We start from the raw sequence: 18339 nt of genomic DNA on the forward strand, positions 1-18339 counted from the left end.
TGCTATTACTTAGTATATTAGTTAGTATATGTATAAACATAGATATATATCTAATGTACATAATTAAAGAAGTGTTTATGATGCTTATGTAGATACCTTTGTGTCTATTACCTTTCTTGGTTTGGATATAAGCGGCTCGTGCTGATAACGTGTTATGATATTAGCCCTAAATATAACAAGCTTATTAGAATAATATATGAACTTGGAGTTAACAAGAAACAAAGAAATATGAGAATATGAGAATTTTTACTGGATACATTAACTCGATCAAGATACATAGTATTTATAATATCAAAACACTGTTTATAATCACTATTTAGGGGGACAAGATTATATCATTGGTTTGACAAATGAAAAGTGTGTCATACACAAAAAGTGTCGGTGGTTCACAACATTATTATTATTATTATTATTATTGTTATTATTGTTACTTTTGTTATATAACTAAACAATTCAAAATCACTAGTGGGATTCCTAAACAAATACCATACTTTACTTCTTCACTACTCTCTTCTTTGGTGTTGAAGAACTGTTCTTGTAAGGTAATCAAGGTTATTTTTGTTAATGAAATTGTTATTTTTTTTGTAAATTGCTCATGGGTTCTGGAAATCTTGCTGAAATATGAGGTGGGTGTGTTTAAATTTTGATTTTTGTTGTTGAAGAACTGTTTTTAATTATAACGTAATCAGGATTATTTCTGTTAAGTTTTATTAATTTTTTTCTAAGTTGTAAATCCTACTGAAATATGTGGTGGGTGTATATTTCAGTTGTTGAAGAGCTGTTTTTTAAAGGTAATTAAGATGATTCAGTTGTAGAAATTTATATTCTTTCTGTAAATTGTACATGGGTTTTGAAAGTCTTGCTGAGATACGAGGTGGGTGTGTTTAAATTTTATTTTTGATGATTCAAGGTACTTATGTTTGATTTTGAGACATCCAGTTGTATGATTTTGAAATTTATTAGTTTATTGAAGATCTTTATTGGCCTAGCTTTTTCTAAAATATGATTATTTTGGATGAATCTTATGTTTGTGTGCCTGGATGTTTGATCCAACTTCGAATAGTATGTACGCATATTAAAATATGTTTTTTGTGTGCTCTTTAATGGTTTCTTCTGTTTTCGATTATGATCTTTATGTGAAAATATTTCCTAACTTGAAGATTGATTTGTTTCCTTGTATGCTTGGTTTTCTGAATATTTTGGTCTTTAATTAATCATTCGTGTGCGCCTGCGTGTTTGTGTTTTCCGATTTATCCACATCATGATATTTTGAACATTTAATGATGGTTATGTTCTTGCATGGTTGATTCTTGGAAAAGGATTTGTTTTTAGGATAATTTTTCTGTGTTTATAATTTTCTCTATTTGTTTTGTGATGAAGTACAATGATTTAACCCTTTTTAAACTTATCAATGCCTTCTGATACATAACAGTGAGTTCTTTCTTGTATGTTTTAATTATCCGAACACCTTAGGTCCAATTTTTTCCAGTTGTGCAACGACTTTATTTTCAAGTCAGGCATGCTCAACATATATGAATATCATTAACTTAATTTAGTTATATGTTCATAACATCTCTTTTATCACTGGGCATTGTAGGCTTCTTTAATTGGCTCATGCTGAATAGCATTAAAGGTTCTACAAAACTATAAAGTATAAACGAAAGCATAACCGATAATGGGAGGTTGCTGCTCTTCATCTCAAAAATTCCACCTCCATGGAACTCCGGTGTATAATTATGTGAGTGTTTTCTTCTCGTTACACTACTAATTATAAAAAAAATATTCTTTCAAACAAGGTACCTGTAGTTTGACTTTTTGAGGTCAAACTGACCGGTTTCCCACATACTTGGTATGAAGTTGGTGTTAAGTTTTCTGTGGATAAGAATCTTTTTTCTCTCAACATTTTTAATTCAGAAGGTTAACCTCAAAAGTAACAGCTTTAAGCTTTCTTTCACTGAATTCTATCTAGGACTAGTTTGATAGGTGGTGAAACGGGTCAAAACAAGTCAGGTTGACCCACCAACACTTCAGCGCTGAGTTCACACGTAAGTCTGTGAACTTACTTTTGAGCGATTTCGTCCTTTTTAACGCTCCTTTTATATTTCATAGAAACATCCAAACGATTTACAATGAAGGTTCGCTTTGTAAACTTTAGACAAAATGCAAAAGATGAACTATTTGCTGTAAACTAAAGCAGTTAAGGGTTTTTATTATGGAATACAGATTTACAATGAAGGTTTTTATTATGGAATACGAATCGACAACACCTCGTGAGAGTTCATTTTCCACAAGATTACTAATTGATGTAAATCCTGACACGTCAATACCCGACACTTATAGATCTCCTCCAACTCCTATTCCATTTGATGTGGTTTTAGGAATTCCACAATCAGCAAACACGGGCTCTAATGATCAAGCTTATCAAAAACCGACTCTTGTCAAAGTCAAGATATTTGACCATGTAGCCGAGGGCAATACGCCTATTGTGGAGTCCCCAAATAAGGTTGAAGTTGGATTTCAAACATCAAAAAGTCTTGATTGTTCTACAATGGAGGAAGAGGATATTTGTCCCACTTGTTTTGAAGGTAAACTGATTTCTGTATATGCAATTTTTGACTTTTTTGGTCAAACTAGCTCTCACATTTGACTCTTGAAAGTCAAACTTTATGTTTATTAATCGATTTGAACACAAGCATTGATCACTTGCAGAGTATGATTATGAGAATCCAAGAATTGTAACGAAATTTAACCATCAATTTCACCTTTCATGCATTCTAGAGTGGATGGAACGAAGCCAAACTTGCCCAATCTGTAATCAGGTATTTCTATATACTTTTTTTTGTTTGTATTTGATATAAGTATTAAAACATGTTAAAACATCTAACAGGAAATGCACTTTGAAGTTCTGGGATTCACTTTTTTCAAAAGCGCGTTAAACGTCGATGGCATGGACCATTTAGATCTACCTTAGAAGTTAGAAGATTCACGTGTTGTTTATACCATTTGGTAGAGATCAAAGAGGGTGTATGGCATTGCTTCTAAAAACGGTTTATTGCGATTTGATACACATGCAAGCTGTTGTGAAATGTTTGAGATTGCTTATGTATCTCACTTTCATATATTAATTTCTAATTGTCAAATATCACCACTTTACCACCATCAATCCCACATTCATAGTAGCGAATCTTGAAACTGATTTAAACCTACAATTTTTAGCTAAATATTTTAGCTGTAATATTAATGGTTTATAGTAATTTATGATGGTAATCAAGAACACAAAACAAGAATTTTTGGAATTTTGCAAAAGCTTCAAGCAACTTTTTTTTACTAACTGAAAGATAATTTGAAACTGATACATGACTGGTACATTCAACCCATTAAATAGCTACTAGACCCCTACTAATTCTCAATAAACAAAACATACGTGGACTAAGTAGGCATCCCCACTTGACCAGTTATCTTAAACTAAAATTCAAAACATTACTAAAAAACAGGAAACCCACAATGGGTGACGTGGAGAAATATTCAACCAGCCATGCACAAATAAACCAAGAGAACGTTGGGTCATATTTCTTCACCCTCCCTTGAACCAACTTCTCTTACACCCAGCTGCCATCTGAAGTAAACAAACTTTTCTTTAGCCAACGACTTTGTCAACACATCTGCAACTTGTTCATGTGTACCGCAAAAATCCAGAGCAATTAAACCTTTTTCCACTACTTCCCTGAGATAATGATACTTCAATTCTATGTGTTTCGATCGGCTGTGATTCACAAGGTTTTTTGAGAGCCTTATTGTTGATTGGTTATCATAGTAGGATTCTTTTGGAACATCCCCATATAATCCAGAATACATCTGAGCCAAACTGCTTGACATGAAGCTCCTGCAGCTGCAATATATTCATCTTCCATATTGGACAGAGCAACTGTAGTTTGCTTTTTAGAACACCATGAAATTTCACCACTCCCAATAGAAAACATGTAGCCAGATACACTTTTCCGATCATCAATGCAGCTTTCCCAATCACTATCAGTGAAACCAACAAGAGTAGTTTCATCTCCCTTTGAGTACCATATGCCATAGCTTTGTGTTGCAGCTATGTACTTTAGTATTCTTCGAGCAGCACCTAAATGAATTTTAGAGGGGTTTTGCATGAAACGGGCTACCACACTTAAAACATAGGATAGATCGTGCCTGGGTGAGTGAGATAAAGAAGTCCACCTACCAAGCTTCTGAATAGCTCACCATCAATCTTTTCTGAGTGGTCATTAACTGAGAGTTTTTCATTAGCATTCATAGGTGACGATTCAATTTTGGTTGAAAGAACACCAAACTTTTGTATCAAGTTTTCTATGTACGCCTTTTGATGGAGAAATATCCCACTCTGAGATTGACAACTTCCAGACAAAGAAATACTTTATGGTGACCAAGATCGGTCATCTCAAAGGTACTCATCATGCTTTTCTTGAACTCGAGAACCAGTTCATTTGAGGATGAAGCACATATGATATCATCTACGTAGAGACATATGTAGATTACATTGCCAGATTCAATGTGCTTGATGTAAAAAGTGGGCTCACTGCTGCTTTTGACATACCCGTTATCTCCAAAGTAAGTATCAATTTTGGCATACCAAACTCTTGGAGCTTGTTTCAGGCTGTACAAAGCTTTGTTCAGCTTGTATACATGCCCAGGATGTTTTTCGGAAGTAAATCCCTCCGGCTGACTTGACATCCAATTGATGGAGTGTCCAACCCTTTTGAGCAGCAACAACTAAAAGTAGTCGGATCGTTTCAAACCGCACTACTGGAGCAAACGTTTCATGGAAGTCAATTCTCGGTTGTTGAGAGAATCCTTTAGCGACAAGTCTTGCCTTGTACTTTATGCTATTTCCATCAGGACCCGTTTTGGTTTTAAATAACCATTTGACACCCACAATAGATCTTCCTTCTGGTGTCGGAACAAGAACCCAGTTGTTATTCTTTTCAATGGAGTGAATTTCCCTTTGCATGGCTTGTACCCAATCAATTGAGTGCATGGCTTCTGAAAAGTTTGTTGGGTTTTGGATACTAAGAGCAAAGTGCATGGCTTCCTCTAACAGCCCTTCACCGGATGCGTAGTCAGCCATGCAAGTGGGTTGCCTAGTGGTCCGACGGGTGTTGACAAAGGTGACTGTAGAAGGTACAACAGTGGGTTCATTTTATGAAGGTGGAATATTTGGTTGTAGTGAAGGTGATGGATCATGATTTGTGGGTAGTAGTGGGGTTGGTGTTGGGGTTGATGGTGTAGTAAGGACATCATTTGTAGTTTGAGTATGAAAGTGGTTTTGGTCAGTTGTACCATGTGGTTCAGGAAAAGGACAAGGAAATGGGTCAATGTAGCTATAAATCAGACCACTTGATGTACCAGCTTCATATGTGGGCCACACCCACTTTTCACTTTCAATATAATTCACATCTCTCTTTAGTGATACTTTTTGAGTGATAGGATTGTATAATTTATAGACTCCATCAATAGTGTTAGAGTAACCAATAAGGATGGATTTTTCTGATCTATCCTCAAGCTTTTTCCTGTTTTGTTAAGGTAAAGGACCAAAAGAAATACAACCTAAAGGTCTCATGTGTTCAACAGAAGGTTTTGTACCTGACCAGGCTTCAAGTGGAGTTTTGTTGACAAGAGCTTTGGTGGGAGATCTGTTCAGTGTGTAAACAGTTGTTGCAACTGCTTCAGCCCATGTCTTTGTCATGTAGTTGCTTTAAACTGTCAAAATTTAAGTGGCAATACCTAAGATGCCATTTGAGAGCTTCATCGTCATGCTTGTTGATGGGACCATCTTTGACAGTGAGAAGACAGATGGCATCCATGACAAACATGTTGTTAGATGCAACATCTATTTCCATGATCATCATTTCTATGAGCTTATTGGTTACTATGCACATTCCCTCATCAAAGAGAATGGAGTAATGCTTTTTCATAAGTTGCCCTACACCCAACATATTGTATTCTAGTTTGTGAACATAGAACACATCTTCAAGCATTTTGTATTAGCCATATCCTGTGTGGATTTTTACAGTTTCCTTCCCTTCGACATCAAGCCTTTTCTTGTCACCCAACTTGACTTTTATTTTAAAAGACTCATCAAGGGTTATGAAGCTATCCTTGAGCCCAGTCATATGATTAGAACAGCCTGAATCAAAAAACCATAGGTGTGCTTGATTAGAAGAGGATTCTGTATAGGTCATAATGGCAAAGTGGTTCAACCGAGGCTCGTGAAAAGAGAGCAGCAGTTGAGCATTGTCATCTTCTTCACCATCATTTTGATCTTCATTTTTCGACAACATTGGCTTGTTGATCCTCTATGTTATACCAACAATCTTTCTTGAAATGACCATATTTCTTGCACACATAGAATTGGGGAACTTTGCTTCTATCCAGACTGATTCTCCCTTGACCAGCAACTCCATAACCTCGTCCCCTAGATCCTCCTTGACCACGACCTCTACCTCTAGAGGTTTTGGCCAAGTCTTGGAAGATCTGAAGAGCACGTTCTTCAACGGCTTCAGCTTTCTTGACTTCATCCTTGACATGGGTTCGGCTGTTCATCCGTACTTCTTGAGACTGAAGTAGTCCCATGAGTTTGACAGGAGTAATCTCAGAAGATCCGAACCCAACTTCAATGGAGGGTATGACATAGTCATACCTAGGTGACAGCTTCGAAGAATTTTTTCTACAATTTTTTGATCCGTTAGTTCTTCACCAAAGGATCTTTGGCGACTGATGTGCTTGAAGCAGTTATGAAATAAATAACTAAAATTATACTAATCTAGACACTAAGTAATACTCTAGACCCTTAAACTTTACTTAAACTACTAACCGGCAAGTGAACCGGTCGACTCTAGTACAGCTAAGTAAGTCCGGATATCGAACCCACGAGACTCTTTAAATTACGAAACTAGCAAATTAGACTCAACTACAAGACACGACTATTTATTAATAATATTTGAGGGGGATTTTAAAACTAATTAATTAAAACTCTAATAATAATTAACTTATGATTACTTTAATTAAACTATTAATAAACTAATTAATAAAATAATAAAACAAACCCTAATTATTTAAATAATAATAAAACATAATCATTACTTATTAATTAATTAATAAAACTTAAACCTAATTAATTTTAACTAATAAACAATTTAGAAAACTTGGATTAATTCAGATGATTAAAATAACTACCCAGGTTGGAAACCCCAAAGTTACGGTTATTAATTTAAATGGAAAAACGTAAGTTATGGAACTGGGATCATAAGATAGACCATTGACAGAAAACCCGAATAGAATCCTTGAACTTCAAGAAGACGCCTATGGATTTCTAACAAGTTTATGACTCACCAGTTTTATATTAAACTTCCATACGGTTATTTAATCGCTTATGTCTAAGTATCTTTTATGACGAAAACCTACCTTACAGCGCGGAATTCAAAAGATATCAAAGCAGACACAATTAATTTAATAGACTAAGCTGACAATCAAACATAGACGGACTCCTTACGAAGAACTAAATCTAGCAATCCCGACAAGCAAAGATCTATCAACAACCTATCACCTTACATCTTTCTAGGCTGGCAGTTCACTTATATCTATTACTTGATTTTATTGTTTCTATGATTTTAATGCATATTAATCACAAACTAGTTAAGAACACACAGTAAATGACCTGACAAAACCCTATCCTATGAAACAATCAACAAGGGAAATGTGAAACAATAAATTCAAGTAAACAAAACCAAGTAATCATACGCATTAATTGAATCAAACTCAACCGTTTACTTAAAACATAAAATCCATAACGAAACGAAAATCCAAATAAAAATCAAACCGAACTAAGGTTCATCACGACCTAGGCAGTCTATGGAATTTAGCCTAGCATCATAAAGTCTAAATCAAACAAAGTAATCAAAACTCAAAACATGCTGAAATAATATAGAACGAAAGATTAAAGACGATAAAACCCGTATTCTTCGATCTTAAACGTCTAGCTCTTCACCGGATGTTCTCTTGCCTTCAAAATCACCACGAGACTCGTAAGATGGCTCCAAAGACTCTCTAATCCGGCTGGTGGCTTAACGTTATGTCAGGTTTAAGTTAAATGTGTTTAAATAGCGAAAACAAAGCCCGGCAATAACCAAAAACGAATTTAATTTATCCCAGATGTGCCTAGGCGCCGCGCCAAGGGCTTTTAGCCTTCTGCCTAGGCGCGGCGCGGCGTGCTCCTCTATGGGGGCCGGTCAGACCGGCCCGATCTGACCGGTTCTCTGTCCGGTTCCTTCCTGATGCGTTCCGGATCTTCGTTTCGACTCGTTTTAGCTCGTTTTTCGCTCTTTTTCATCACGATCAAACCCCGGAACCTACGAAACATAAAAACTTTAGTAGTATACAAATCTCGACTAAAAACGAACAAAAACTAATAAAATATTAATTAAAATATACAAGGGAAACAAATATATTTAGAATTATATCAAATATCCCCACACTTATTCTTTTTTCGTCCCTGAAAAAGTTTGATGCAGTTGGATCAGAATCGGAAAATAAAGTCTAACAAACATATAGGTTAATTTTTAAAACTCAGAAAAACGCAAAAACCGCGATCACCGATATTGTTGTCAACCTAAACCCATGTCTTAATTTTTACCGGGACAAATATGATCCGACAATTTTTTTACTCAGTGGTTTACACAATTAATACCCGCTTATTTTTAGCTTTTACCAGACCAGACCACCCCAACTTGACTTAAACCTCAAAATTAGCAGATTTAAAACTTTTTTTGCTCTATTTTTTTCATGAATAGATAAGACGATCAAGGGTATTGTTTATCCACCTAAGCTTAAGCATCAAAGTCTTCCAAGTATCCATTAGATATGATTAAGGTTCAATTATTTTATAGCTAGTGTTCCCCACAACATGACATACCCCCGTTATCAAGCAACACCCCGAACCCTTCACCATAGGTAAGTATGCAAAATTTCATCTGTAGGGCTTACATGTAGCGTGTCCCTTGTGGTCCGTTTCTTAATGGTAATGAGACGCGAGCAAGGGGACCCCACATGGCTAACAGCGTGGATGATCAAGTCTATAGTGAATTTTATACTTTTGTACTCTTGTGATCATGTTTATAGACTTATAAGGGTTTTCTCTTTTTGGCTTAATTTTAAATATTCACAACACCACTTAGGAATTGTGAATACCCAGATGAATAGTCGGCATACAGACACATGGTCTCCGGACCCGAAGCATCCCATCAATACAGGATTTGAGGTAATAAACCATACGCCAATGAGGTGTAAAACACTAAACTAGCAGTTTTAAGTTTATATCACAAGCTACACGGCATACTCTAACGTTAAACCTACCCAAATATCATATGATAACGTATTCAGATTTTTAAAATTTATGATATTTCACTTTTTCATACTAAAATTTGAGGCTTGAGTATGGCCCGACCTTTCATTACTTGTTTTCTACGGACAAAACGCTTTACCCACAAGAGATTTCCGACCCATTTTATCAAATTTGCCCTTTCATTTTCAAGGCTGAGCCTACCGACACATCTCAAGTTAAGTGCTCTTTCTTTTATTTATCTCATATTATTAGTAGTTTGAATAACCAATTTCCGATAAATCATCATCTCCTACTTTAACGCAACAAAAACTAGATTCAAGGGACATTTTTTAAAACATTTTTCTTATTTTATTATTATTATTATTATTATTTTAAAAAATATGACTCAAATGAAAACAAAACTCAAATTAGTTAAAACAATTGTGTCCCATCCCCACACTTAAATTTTGCATTGTCCTCAATGCAGGTACGGGAAACACGACTCGAAAATATTTAAAATAAACTAACAATATCAAAATAAAAATAAAAAAAAACTAAAAAGATAAAAACAAAGACATAAAAATAAAAACATGAAAAACATAAAAACAAAGTACAATGGAAAAGGTTTAGCTGGTAATATGCGAGACTGTCAATGTGCCAGTCTATTTCCATGGGTGCTCTCCTCACCGACCGCTCAACATGAATTGGTAACTCATTCTCTCTTTCTGAACGGACACGGCCTCTCCTCTCGACAAACCTAAGTAACATCAAACATAAAAACTAAAACATAAAGGTTACTTATAAAGTTCAAGCATCCACCAACTTCCAACCTGCCAACCTAACCAAAAAAATCTAAAATAATATCCGTACAGACCAAATAAAAATAAAAACATCATAAAAGAAAAATAAAATATCACAAAACATAAACTCCAATGTCAGCTCATCAAGTCAATCCTCATCTTCTTCCTCTTCCGACTCCGACTCGTGCTCAAGAATATGGTACGGCTCAGCATTATCAATTTCCGGGAAATCTGTCCTATAAAAAGGTACTCCATGTCCAAAACCCGAACCACCCGGGGCGCTCAACCCGCTCGGACCCGCATCGTCCGGCTGTCGAAGAGAAATGAGCACCTCAATCCCCAGTGCACTCATCATGTATCTCATATGGTCATCCTGCCGTCTCTGGTTCGCCTCTACCATCTGTCTCAACTCTCTAATCTGATCAAGACCGGACTCCACCCGATCATATAACGAATCCAAAGTAATATCCTTGGAGCGAGGCTCTCTGACCGGAAGCTGACCACCCGGTCTCTCTGATCTGTGAGGCGGCCTCTGGTGACGGGACGGTAAACCGGCTCGCATAGCAGCAGCCGCGGTCCTCGCCGGTGCTTGAATCTGTGGGCCCGTCTTGACATCCTACCACTCTACTGGATCGGTACCTTTCAAAATCCCAGCATTCCTCAAATCCTTAACCTCCAAAAACTCTCTAACGGGTCCCTCTGTCAAAATTGTAGGTTCCCTGGACGGATCACACGAGATATCCCGATATACACAGGTGCGGAATCCCTGTGTAGATCGTTACGGACGTAGAACACAAACACACGAACACACGAATACGATACGAACAAACACACGTTATATTAATAACTCAACACGTGATATAATCACAGTTACAGACTCTCGACCTCACGTCACTTGACTCACTGATTTACACACTCTAACCACCCCCTAAACGATAAACTGTAACCAATATAAATACACGACAACTTCGCCTCAGGCGAAGTTGTCCATAACTTCGCTTGGTTAACAAGTTCGCCTAAGCGAACTTGTCAATAACTTCGCTTGGTTAACAAGTTCGCCTAGGCGAACTTGTCAACAACTTCGCTTTAAACAAACCAATACATAAACAATATTACAGACTCGATTACAGACATTAGACATATGAACTACTGACATTTATGCACCAACAGACTCCCCCTTGGCAGTAGCTTCATATCTTGATCTTTCAGCTCTTGTCTCGTAATCCTGTAACTTCAAGCGTGCACTCCTTCTCTAACGCACACCGACACAACCCTTTGATATTTCCTTGCTTCATCCTTCCAAGCAGGAATATAAAAGATCTTTTTCTCGTTAAGCATCTTCAGATCAGCTTGCGATAAGTTAACAAGATGCATCGGATCGTAAACTCTAAGGATCTCTTGTTCATCCTCATCTTCCATCACTGCCTCCGCTGTCTCACAATCAACGAACCACCACTTTAGGTCTTTGAGCACATCCTTGGGCATAAGCTTCATCGGTACTTCTTTAAGGCACCGGATTGGTTTATACTTCATAACCATCCAAGGCTTTCCATCAGCTCTCAAACCTCTATACTTGTCTTCAACAAGTTTCCCTTTCTGTGGTTTCAACAGCTCAAACTTCTTTTCCTTTATGCTCTCTTTCCATACGATTTTCCCTATGACTCTAGCCATATTATCGTCACTTCGATTGATCAACCCCAATCTGGCTAAGTCTTTAACCTCACACTCAGGCATTGTGTTTAACGATCTCAACATTCTTCTAAGGTACTGAACTCCATCATATCGTTTAATTACGAAGAGCCGCAACTACTCATCATAAATCCAGCATATAATCCCTTTCTTTGCTTCAGCATAGCCCTTAATATTGTAACTCTTTTTGAACATGGTAGGGACTGCCGGTTTCTTCGTTTTGACAAACCATTGAGCGTATCCTTCCTTCCACCTCGGCTGCTCTTCCCATTCAGTATCTTCAACTGCCGTCTGATCACCCATATCGGCCTTCTCAACCTCTGGAATGTCATGTTCGACATTTTCCTCTACTATCTCTCCTTCCTCAATCTCATTCTCAATTTCAATCTGCTCACCGATCTTCTCAATCACATCACTCGGCAGCACATCTTCATCAAATAACACATCGTCGCTGAACATATCATCGTCAAGTTCCCTCAACGCATCAATCACGTCATCATCAACCAACACCACATCATCACCACCAGCCGCGTCGGCAGACTCCCCCTGAGCTGTGGAAGTACCAAGAGCTTGAGAAGTTCTTGGCAGCTCACCACCTGCATCTTTCGATGCATTGGGATCATCGTCTCGGTCATTTCTTCTTTTCGTCCTTAGCTCGTCGCCCTTACAGCTCATCTCCCCCTGAGATGCCAAGAACTCCTTTAAGGCATCTATAATTTTCCCATGCTCAACCAGGAGGGTTGACTGTAGTTGATTTGCTTCTACTAGGCGTTGAATAGTCTTCGATTGCTCCGCCACGATCCGCTCTAGTGAAGCTATTCTCTCTGATTCTGACATAGGCGTAGGCGAGACATCAGAAGCAGGCGTAACCGCAGGTGGTACCATACCTGATAACCCTGCAGTAGTGACGACCGTTGACTCTACAAATCGTGCAGCAACCACCGACTGAGTAAGCGTTGGAGGTGGTAGAGACACGATCTCCGGAGTCGTCATCTGGATGGTAGTGGTAGATGGAATGCCAGCAGATGATGTAGCCACCACGGGAACATCCGCAGCGCTTGTACTTGTAACCTGTACAGAAGTAGGAACGATAGACATACCAGACAGTGCAGCCGGAGCAAAACGTACCATCCTTGAAGTCTCTCCAGCTCCCATACCAGCACCTGTCCTTTCCCGTCTTGAACGTCGTATCAGCTTATGTATATCTTCTTCCTCTTCTGACTCATCATCATCCTCCGTTCTCTTTCTCTTCCCAAACGTTCTCTCTCGAGACACCATCAACCGTCTCCCCTCATTCATGATCTCATCCAAATCTGAGTCAGCCATCGAAGTAGCTGCTCTAGTAACACTCACACCCGAACCTTGTGCAGCAGAGACCTGCACCTCTGCATGTGTATCAACTTGATCCATATCGAAATAACCTTGACCTCCAAAGACAACATCAAGATCTATATCCTCTGCAGCCGACACAACAGGCACAGCAGGGGCAGCTTGAGTTGCTCTTGCCTGTTGTGGTTGAGGATCTCTGAACTCGTCCCCACCAGCAGGAACATACTCTGGGTTGATTAAAAACCCAAACAGTGGAGTATGCCTTGGACGACGTTCAGGGTTGCTCCTCGCACTCGAAGTGCGGCATTGAGCAAAGATACGTTTGCTCACAGATTCCACGTATCTGATCGGTCGTCTCTGAGGTAGATTCGGAGCTACATGGTTCAATATCATCTGGATGAAACGTGGATACATAATGAACCGCTCCCGAGCCATCGCCCTTCTCTGTCTGTCAATCTCGTAAAAGACCATCTGACTAAAACTATAGCGTTTATTGTAAGTCAGTGCAGTCATTGCGGACTGCATGGTCGCACCCATACCGTCAGTGCCCGCCTTCCTTCCTGACATGCAAACTATCATGACGTGCATAAGGAAGCGCCACTGATCAAGTAGAAAACCCTTCCGTCTCTGTGAATCGCCTAATGGACCAGAATAGACCATTCGGAGAAACGCTCCATCACGAAACGGAGCCACAAACTCAGTTGGGTCGTCCCTCGTCTCTTCTCCAAACCGTAACGCCACCCGAATCTGTTCAGAATTGAACTGAACCTGTTGATTGTTCACAGTCGCTCGCATGACCGGGGGCTCAACACGACAATCGTATTCTACCGTCTGCCAAAAGTCTTCGATATTTGGTAAGGATATCGGCAGAGTGTTCGTGATAGCATGAAAAATCCTCGAGCGTATGAGGAAAGTAATAATCTCGCGGTAATCCTCAACGCCGCTCGCTTCCGGGTCAAGGGTGATGTACATATTGTGACCCAGGAAAAATTGCCTCTGATTGTCACCGTCGTCTCCTCCTGCACCTCCAGCACCAGCTACTGCAGCCATATCTACAACAAACGAACCAAGTTAGATAAACGTTAATGAATAACACAAGTTCGCTGGTTACCATGAGCGAAGTTGTGATAATCTGTTTATAGGCGAAGTTAAAGGTGGGGCGAAGTTGGGAACAACTTCGCTTCAGCCTTAAGTTCGTCTATTTTACATTCAGTAAAATTGATCTAGGCGAAGTTAATGTTAACTTCGCCTCATTACAACATCGCCTCAGGCGAAGTTAATGACAACATCGCCTCAGGCGAAGATAAGACTCAGGCGAAGTTACGGATAACTTCGCTTGAACCTTAAGTTCACCTGAATCTGAATCGGCGACAGTAAGGATTATGGAACAACGTGCAGTTGATGTTTTCGTGATTAAGGAATCCGGAAAACATGATGTTAAGGTTATCTAGACGATCAAAGTGGTTCTTAACACGTAAAAACAAGTTTTGAAAATCGGTTTTTAAATTCCGATGGTCCGAGGTTTCGAAATCGGTCCAAACGACCCCTGATTAGCATGAATGAACATGGAATATATGATAAATCGACATCTCGAACCTTGAATCTTAATGAAATCTGGGAAAAATAACTCGGAATCGAAATAAACAATAAGTTCGCCGGAAAATCAGTAAGTTCGCCGGAGAATATGGATAAGTTCGCTGTTTTTGAAAAGTGATGAACAGTTTGACTCTTGAACATCCTTATATAGGGTCTGGGTTATACAGGCGAAGTTACGGATAACTTCGCCTAGGCGAAGTTATTCACAACTTCGCCTGTTTAACAACATCGCCTATATTTAGAAAATCAAACCTTATAATTTGAACATTTTTCAATTAACTCTTTAAAACTTCCCTTTAAGAAATAAATGACATGATCAATTCTAAGTAACCAGTTAAAAAATCATAAAACTATCTAAGTACAAAAACTTAAAAACTTTAAAGTATAAGGGATCAAATTTCAGTCTAGTTAGGGACTACCACGTTTTTAGAAAAGATCCGAACAGGAATCATACTAATTACGTGACTGTCACATAGATCCGTGTTTAGCTGTATTGTGACATATAGAGACAGGTTGTAAGCAGGTATAACTTAAAGTGGTTTTCATCGTTTCTGTGATACGAGTTAGGTTCGATTAAGTCTCAAAATTTAAGTGAGCAACAACTCAGAGATTTTGATGCCTCCTATCTATCCTCAAAGCGTATTTGGCTTTCCCCAAGTCACCCCGAATTGACCTCGACCCATAGTGTCTGATTTTGTAAGTACTCTTCTTCTGGTTCCCGTTCTTCTTCTTACTCTAAGATTGAGAAGTCTTGATATTTTCAGCTCTAGAATGTTTCAATAACTCCAAATTTTTTTTTTTTTTTTTCGAATAAACATAGACTTCAAAGTAGAAATTAACTGCAAGTCCCGAATCTGGATCACTGCAGTATCTTGAGACGCTATCTTCACGGGAATCAGAACACTTACGGGCTCGTGTATGACTGGGTAATCACTTTTCTGCCTATCATTCGGAAAGATATATATGAAGACATGCAAAACTCTTAAGGAGTTTCCACGTAAAATCAAGTAAATTTAGTTTGTATCACATCTACTTTTACGCACCATTAAAAAGTTACCATGACATACAATGACTGTTCTAAAGCCTTTTAAGCCTAATAACTTTACTAGTTAAGCACACAGAATCAGTATAACTATCATTTTCCAAGGTTGGATCAATTTTCTGTTAAACATAGCAAATGAACTTCTTAAGAAGTAGTAGACTTGAAAAGTAATTTCATTTCCCAGAAAATTTTTTGAATTCTATCGCCCCGATCGATTCAAAGTCTTCAGGTAAACGGCTATCCCGAAGATCCAATGAATCAGCTGGACCGACCACATACTAGTATGTGTCCTTCTAACTAATTATGATCGACTAATTTTCAGCGAAAGAATAAAAACTCATCATAACCGCCCCGGTCACTTTCAGTCATCTGGTTAATGGCTATCCTCATATTCTATAAGTACCAAACATATCCTAAGACATGTCCTTCAAACTGAGGTAACCGACATAATTTTAAGCGATTAGTGACGTTTTTTTTTTTTTTTTTTTTTTTAACTACAAGAAAAGCATGGTTACTCGGGATTGATCATCCCATTCAGTTCAATAAGGTTTTGAAATCTGGATTTGTCAAACGCTTTAGTATATAAATCAGCGAAATTATCAAGCGTATCCACCTTTTCAAGCACAATCAATTTCTTCTCAGCACAATCCCGTATAAAATGATGACGTATGTCAATATGTTTAGTTTTACTATGTTTCACGGGATTGTTAGTTACTGAGATAGCAGCTGTGTTATCAATGCAAATAGGAGTAAGTAAGAAATTCAGACCATAGTCGCGCAACTGTTGTTGAATCCAAAGAACCTGAGAGCAGCAGTTGGATGCTGCCATGTATTCTGCCATATAGGTTGAAATTGCGACTGAAGTCTGCTTCTTGCATTGCCACGACACCAATCTGCCACCAAGAAACTGACATCCTCCAGTTGTTGACTTCCGACTCTGATTGCACCCTCCATAATCAGAATCTGTGTAAGCGACCAGCTCCAAGTCTCCTCCTCTCGGGTACCACAACCCCAGCTTCGGCTTGCCCTTGAGATACCGCAGTATCCTCTTTGCACCTTTCAAATGAGATTCTTTTGGATTTGTCTGAAAACGTGCACAAACACAAACAGCAAACATTATATCAGTCCTAGATGCAATTAAGTACATTAAAGAACCTATTATTGCCTGATATTGAGTTGGGTCCACATCTGCATCACCGTCTACTTCAGCACCCAATTTGTGATTGACGCAGATTGGAGTATCATATGGAGAACTGTCCTCCATCTTGAAGCGCTTGAGCACATCATGAACATACTTCGTCTGATGAATGAACATCCCGTCCTTCTTCTGATCAACCTGCAATCCTAGAAAGAAAGTTAGTTCACCCATAGCACTCATTTCAAACCTTTTCTTCATGACGGCTTCAAACTCCTGACACATGGAGACTTTTGATGCAGCAAATATAATGTCATCCACGTAGACTTGTACCAGCAGGAAGTCGCTTCCATCTCTTTTGAAGAACAACGTGCTATCAATTTTCCCTCTTTCAAAACCATTTTCGAGCAAGTAATGTGATAAAGTTGAATACCAGGCACGAGGTGCCTGATGTAATCCATATAACGCCTTGCTCAATTTGTACACGTGATCTGGAAAGTCTGGGTCAGGAAAACCGGGAGGTTGTTCAACATACACAACCTCATGACGCAGCAAATATAATATCCGGTTTAAACCTATCAAACACGCCCAAATACCTAGCAATCCGTGTAACATACGGGCCCATATCCAACCTTGACCTATTTTTTGTACCCCCACGTCTCGTCCGATGAAACGACCATGCTAAAAGACTCGCGTAGTTTATCGGAACCTTCTCAACCATAGCCATCAAACAAAAAATATCCAACCAATTTACCTTATTGTCGCCCGAACCACGACCAATCAAAGTATTAACCAAAACCCGGTGGATAAATCGAAGTACGGGATCTCGAATATCCGACGCCACATTCGCACTAGAAAACGAACAAAGAGAAATTTTGTTCCAAAAAGTGGCCAACTCGTCCGAACCGATACACATAGTATGCTTATTCAAAAACGCACCCCTTAGACCCGTCACAAACCCCGGTTCTCTCAACTGCGCATCCGTATAAAAACCACTTGCTATTGCGAACTGTGCGATAGTCATATTGTACAACTGTCGACCCAATGAAAACGACACCGCATTTGACTGAGCAGAATTTCTTTCTTTATATTTAAACATGCTCAGGAACTCAAGTGTCAGCTCGTGAAACTGCCGTTCGTTAAAATCCAACATCGCCTTAAATTTTGGGCCCAATAACTCGTCAATGCGCTCTCTTTGACCAATGGAATCCAATAAATCCCAATTTATCGTTTTGAATGTGAGGAGATCCGAATTAACCAACTTACATAACTGATCATACTCGGCCGAATCAACATCAAACTTAAGTAATGAATGTTTCTTGAGGTTGGAAACTATTCTTAACACAACCGGCCTCGGCTGATATTCAAT

General features: G+C 38.7%; 1 protein-coding gene across 2 annotated transcripts; it reads left to right on the forward strand.

The window, feature by feature from the left end:
* Positions 1-596: 596 nt before the first annotated feature.
* Positions 597-3081, forward strand: LOC143538807 (putative E3 ubiquitin-protein ligase RHB1A). 2 transcript variants are annotated; one of them, XM_077032274.1, is made up of 5 exons: positions 597-626; positions 1598-1744; positions 2237-2585; positions 2710-2819; positions 2888-3081. In XM_077032274.1, exons 2-5 carry the CDS (start codon positions 1676-1678, stop codon positions 2969-2971), a joined length of 612 nt encoding a protein of 203 aa, XP_076888389.1. In that variant the 5' UTR covers positions 597-626; positions 1598-1675; the 3' UTR covers positions 2972-3081. The 2 variants fall into 2 exon arrangements, with proteins under 2 accessions (XP_076888389.1, XP_076888388.1); XM_077032273.1 differs by lacking the exon at positions 597-626 and having other exon boundaries at positions 1407-1744.
* The last annotated feature ends 15258 nt before the right edge of the window (positions 3082-18339 follow it).

This window comes from Bidens hawaiensis, unplaced genomic scaffold, assembly GCF_021521415.1.
Source record: "Bidens hawaiensis isolate Kalapana, Puna unplaced genomic scaffold, B.hawaiensis_p1.1 tig00011729_1, whole genome shotgun sequence".
Lineage (NCBI taxonomy): Eukaryota > Viridiplantae > Streptophyta > Magnoliopsida > Asterales > Asteraceae > Bidens > Bidens hawaiensis.

What these genes read in the sequence shown, in the direction of transcription:
- LOC143538807 (XM_077032274.1), top strand. Translation starts at nt 1,676, where the DNA reads ATGGGAGGTTGCTGCTCTTCATCTCAAAAATTCCACCTCCATGGAACT. An exon ending in CGGTGTATAATTATGTGAGT is followed by an intron (nt 1,745 to 2,236) that starts GTTTTCTTCTCG and finishes TTTACAATGAAG; the next exon opens with GTTTTTATTATGGAATACGA. An exon ending in TTGTCCCACTTGTTTTGAAG is followed by an intron (nt 2,586 to 2,709) that starts GTAAACTGATTT and finishes GATCACTTGCAG; the next exon opens with AGTATGATTATGAGAATCCA.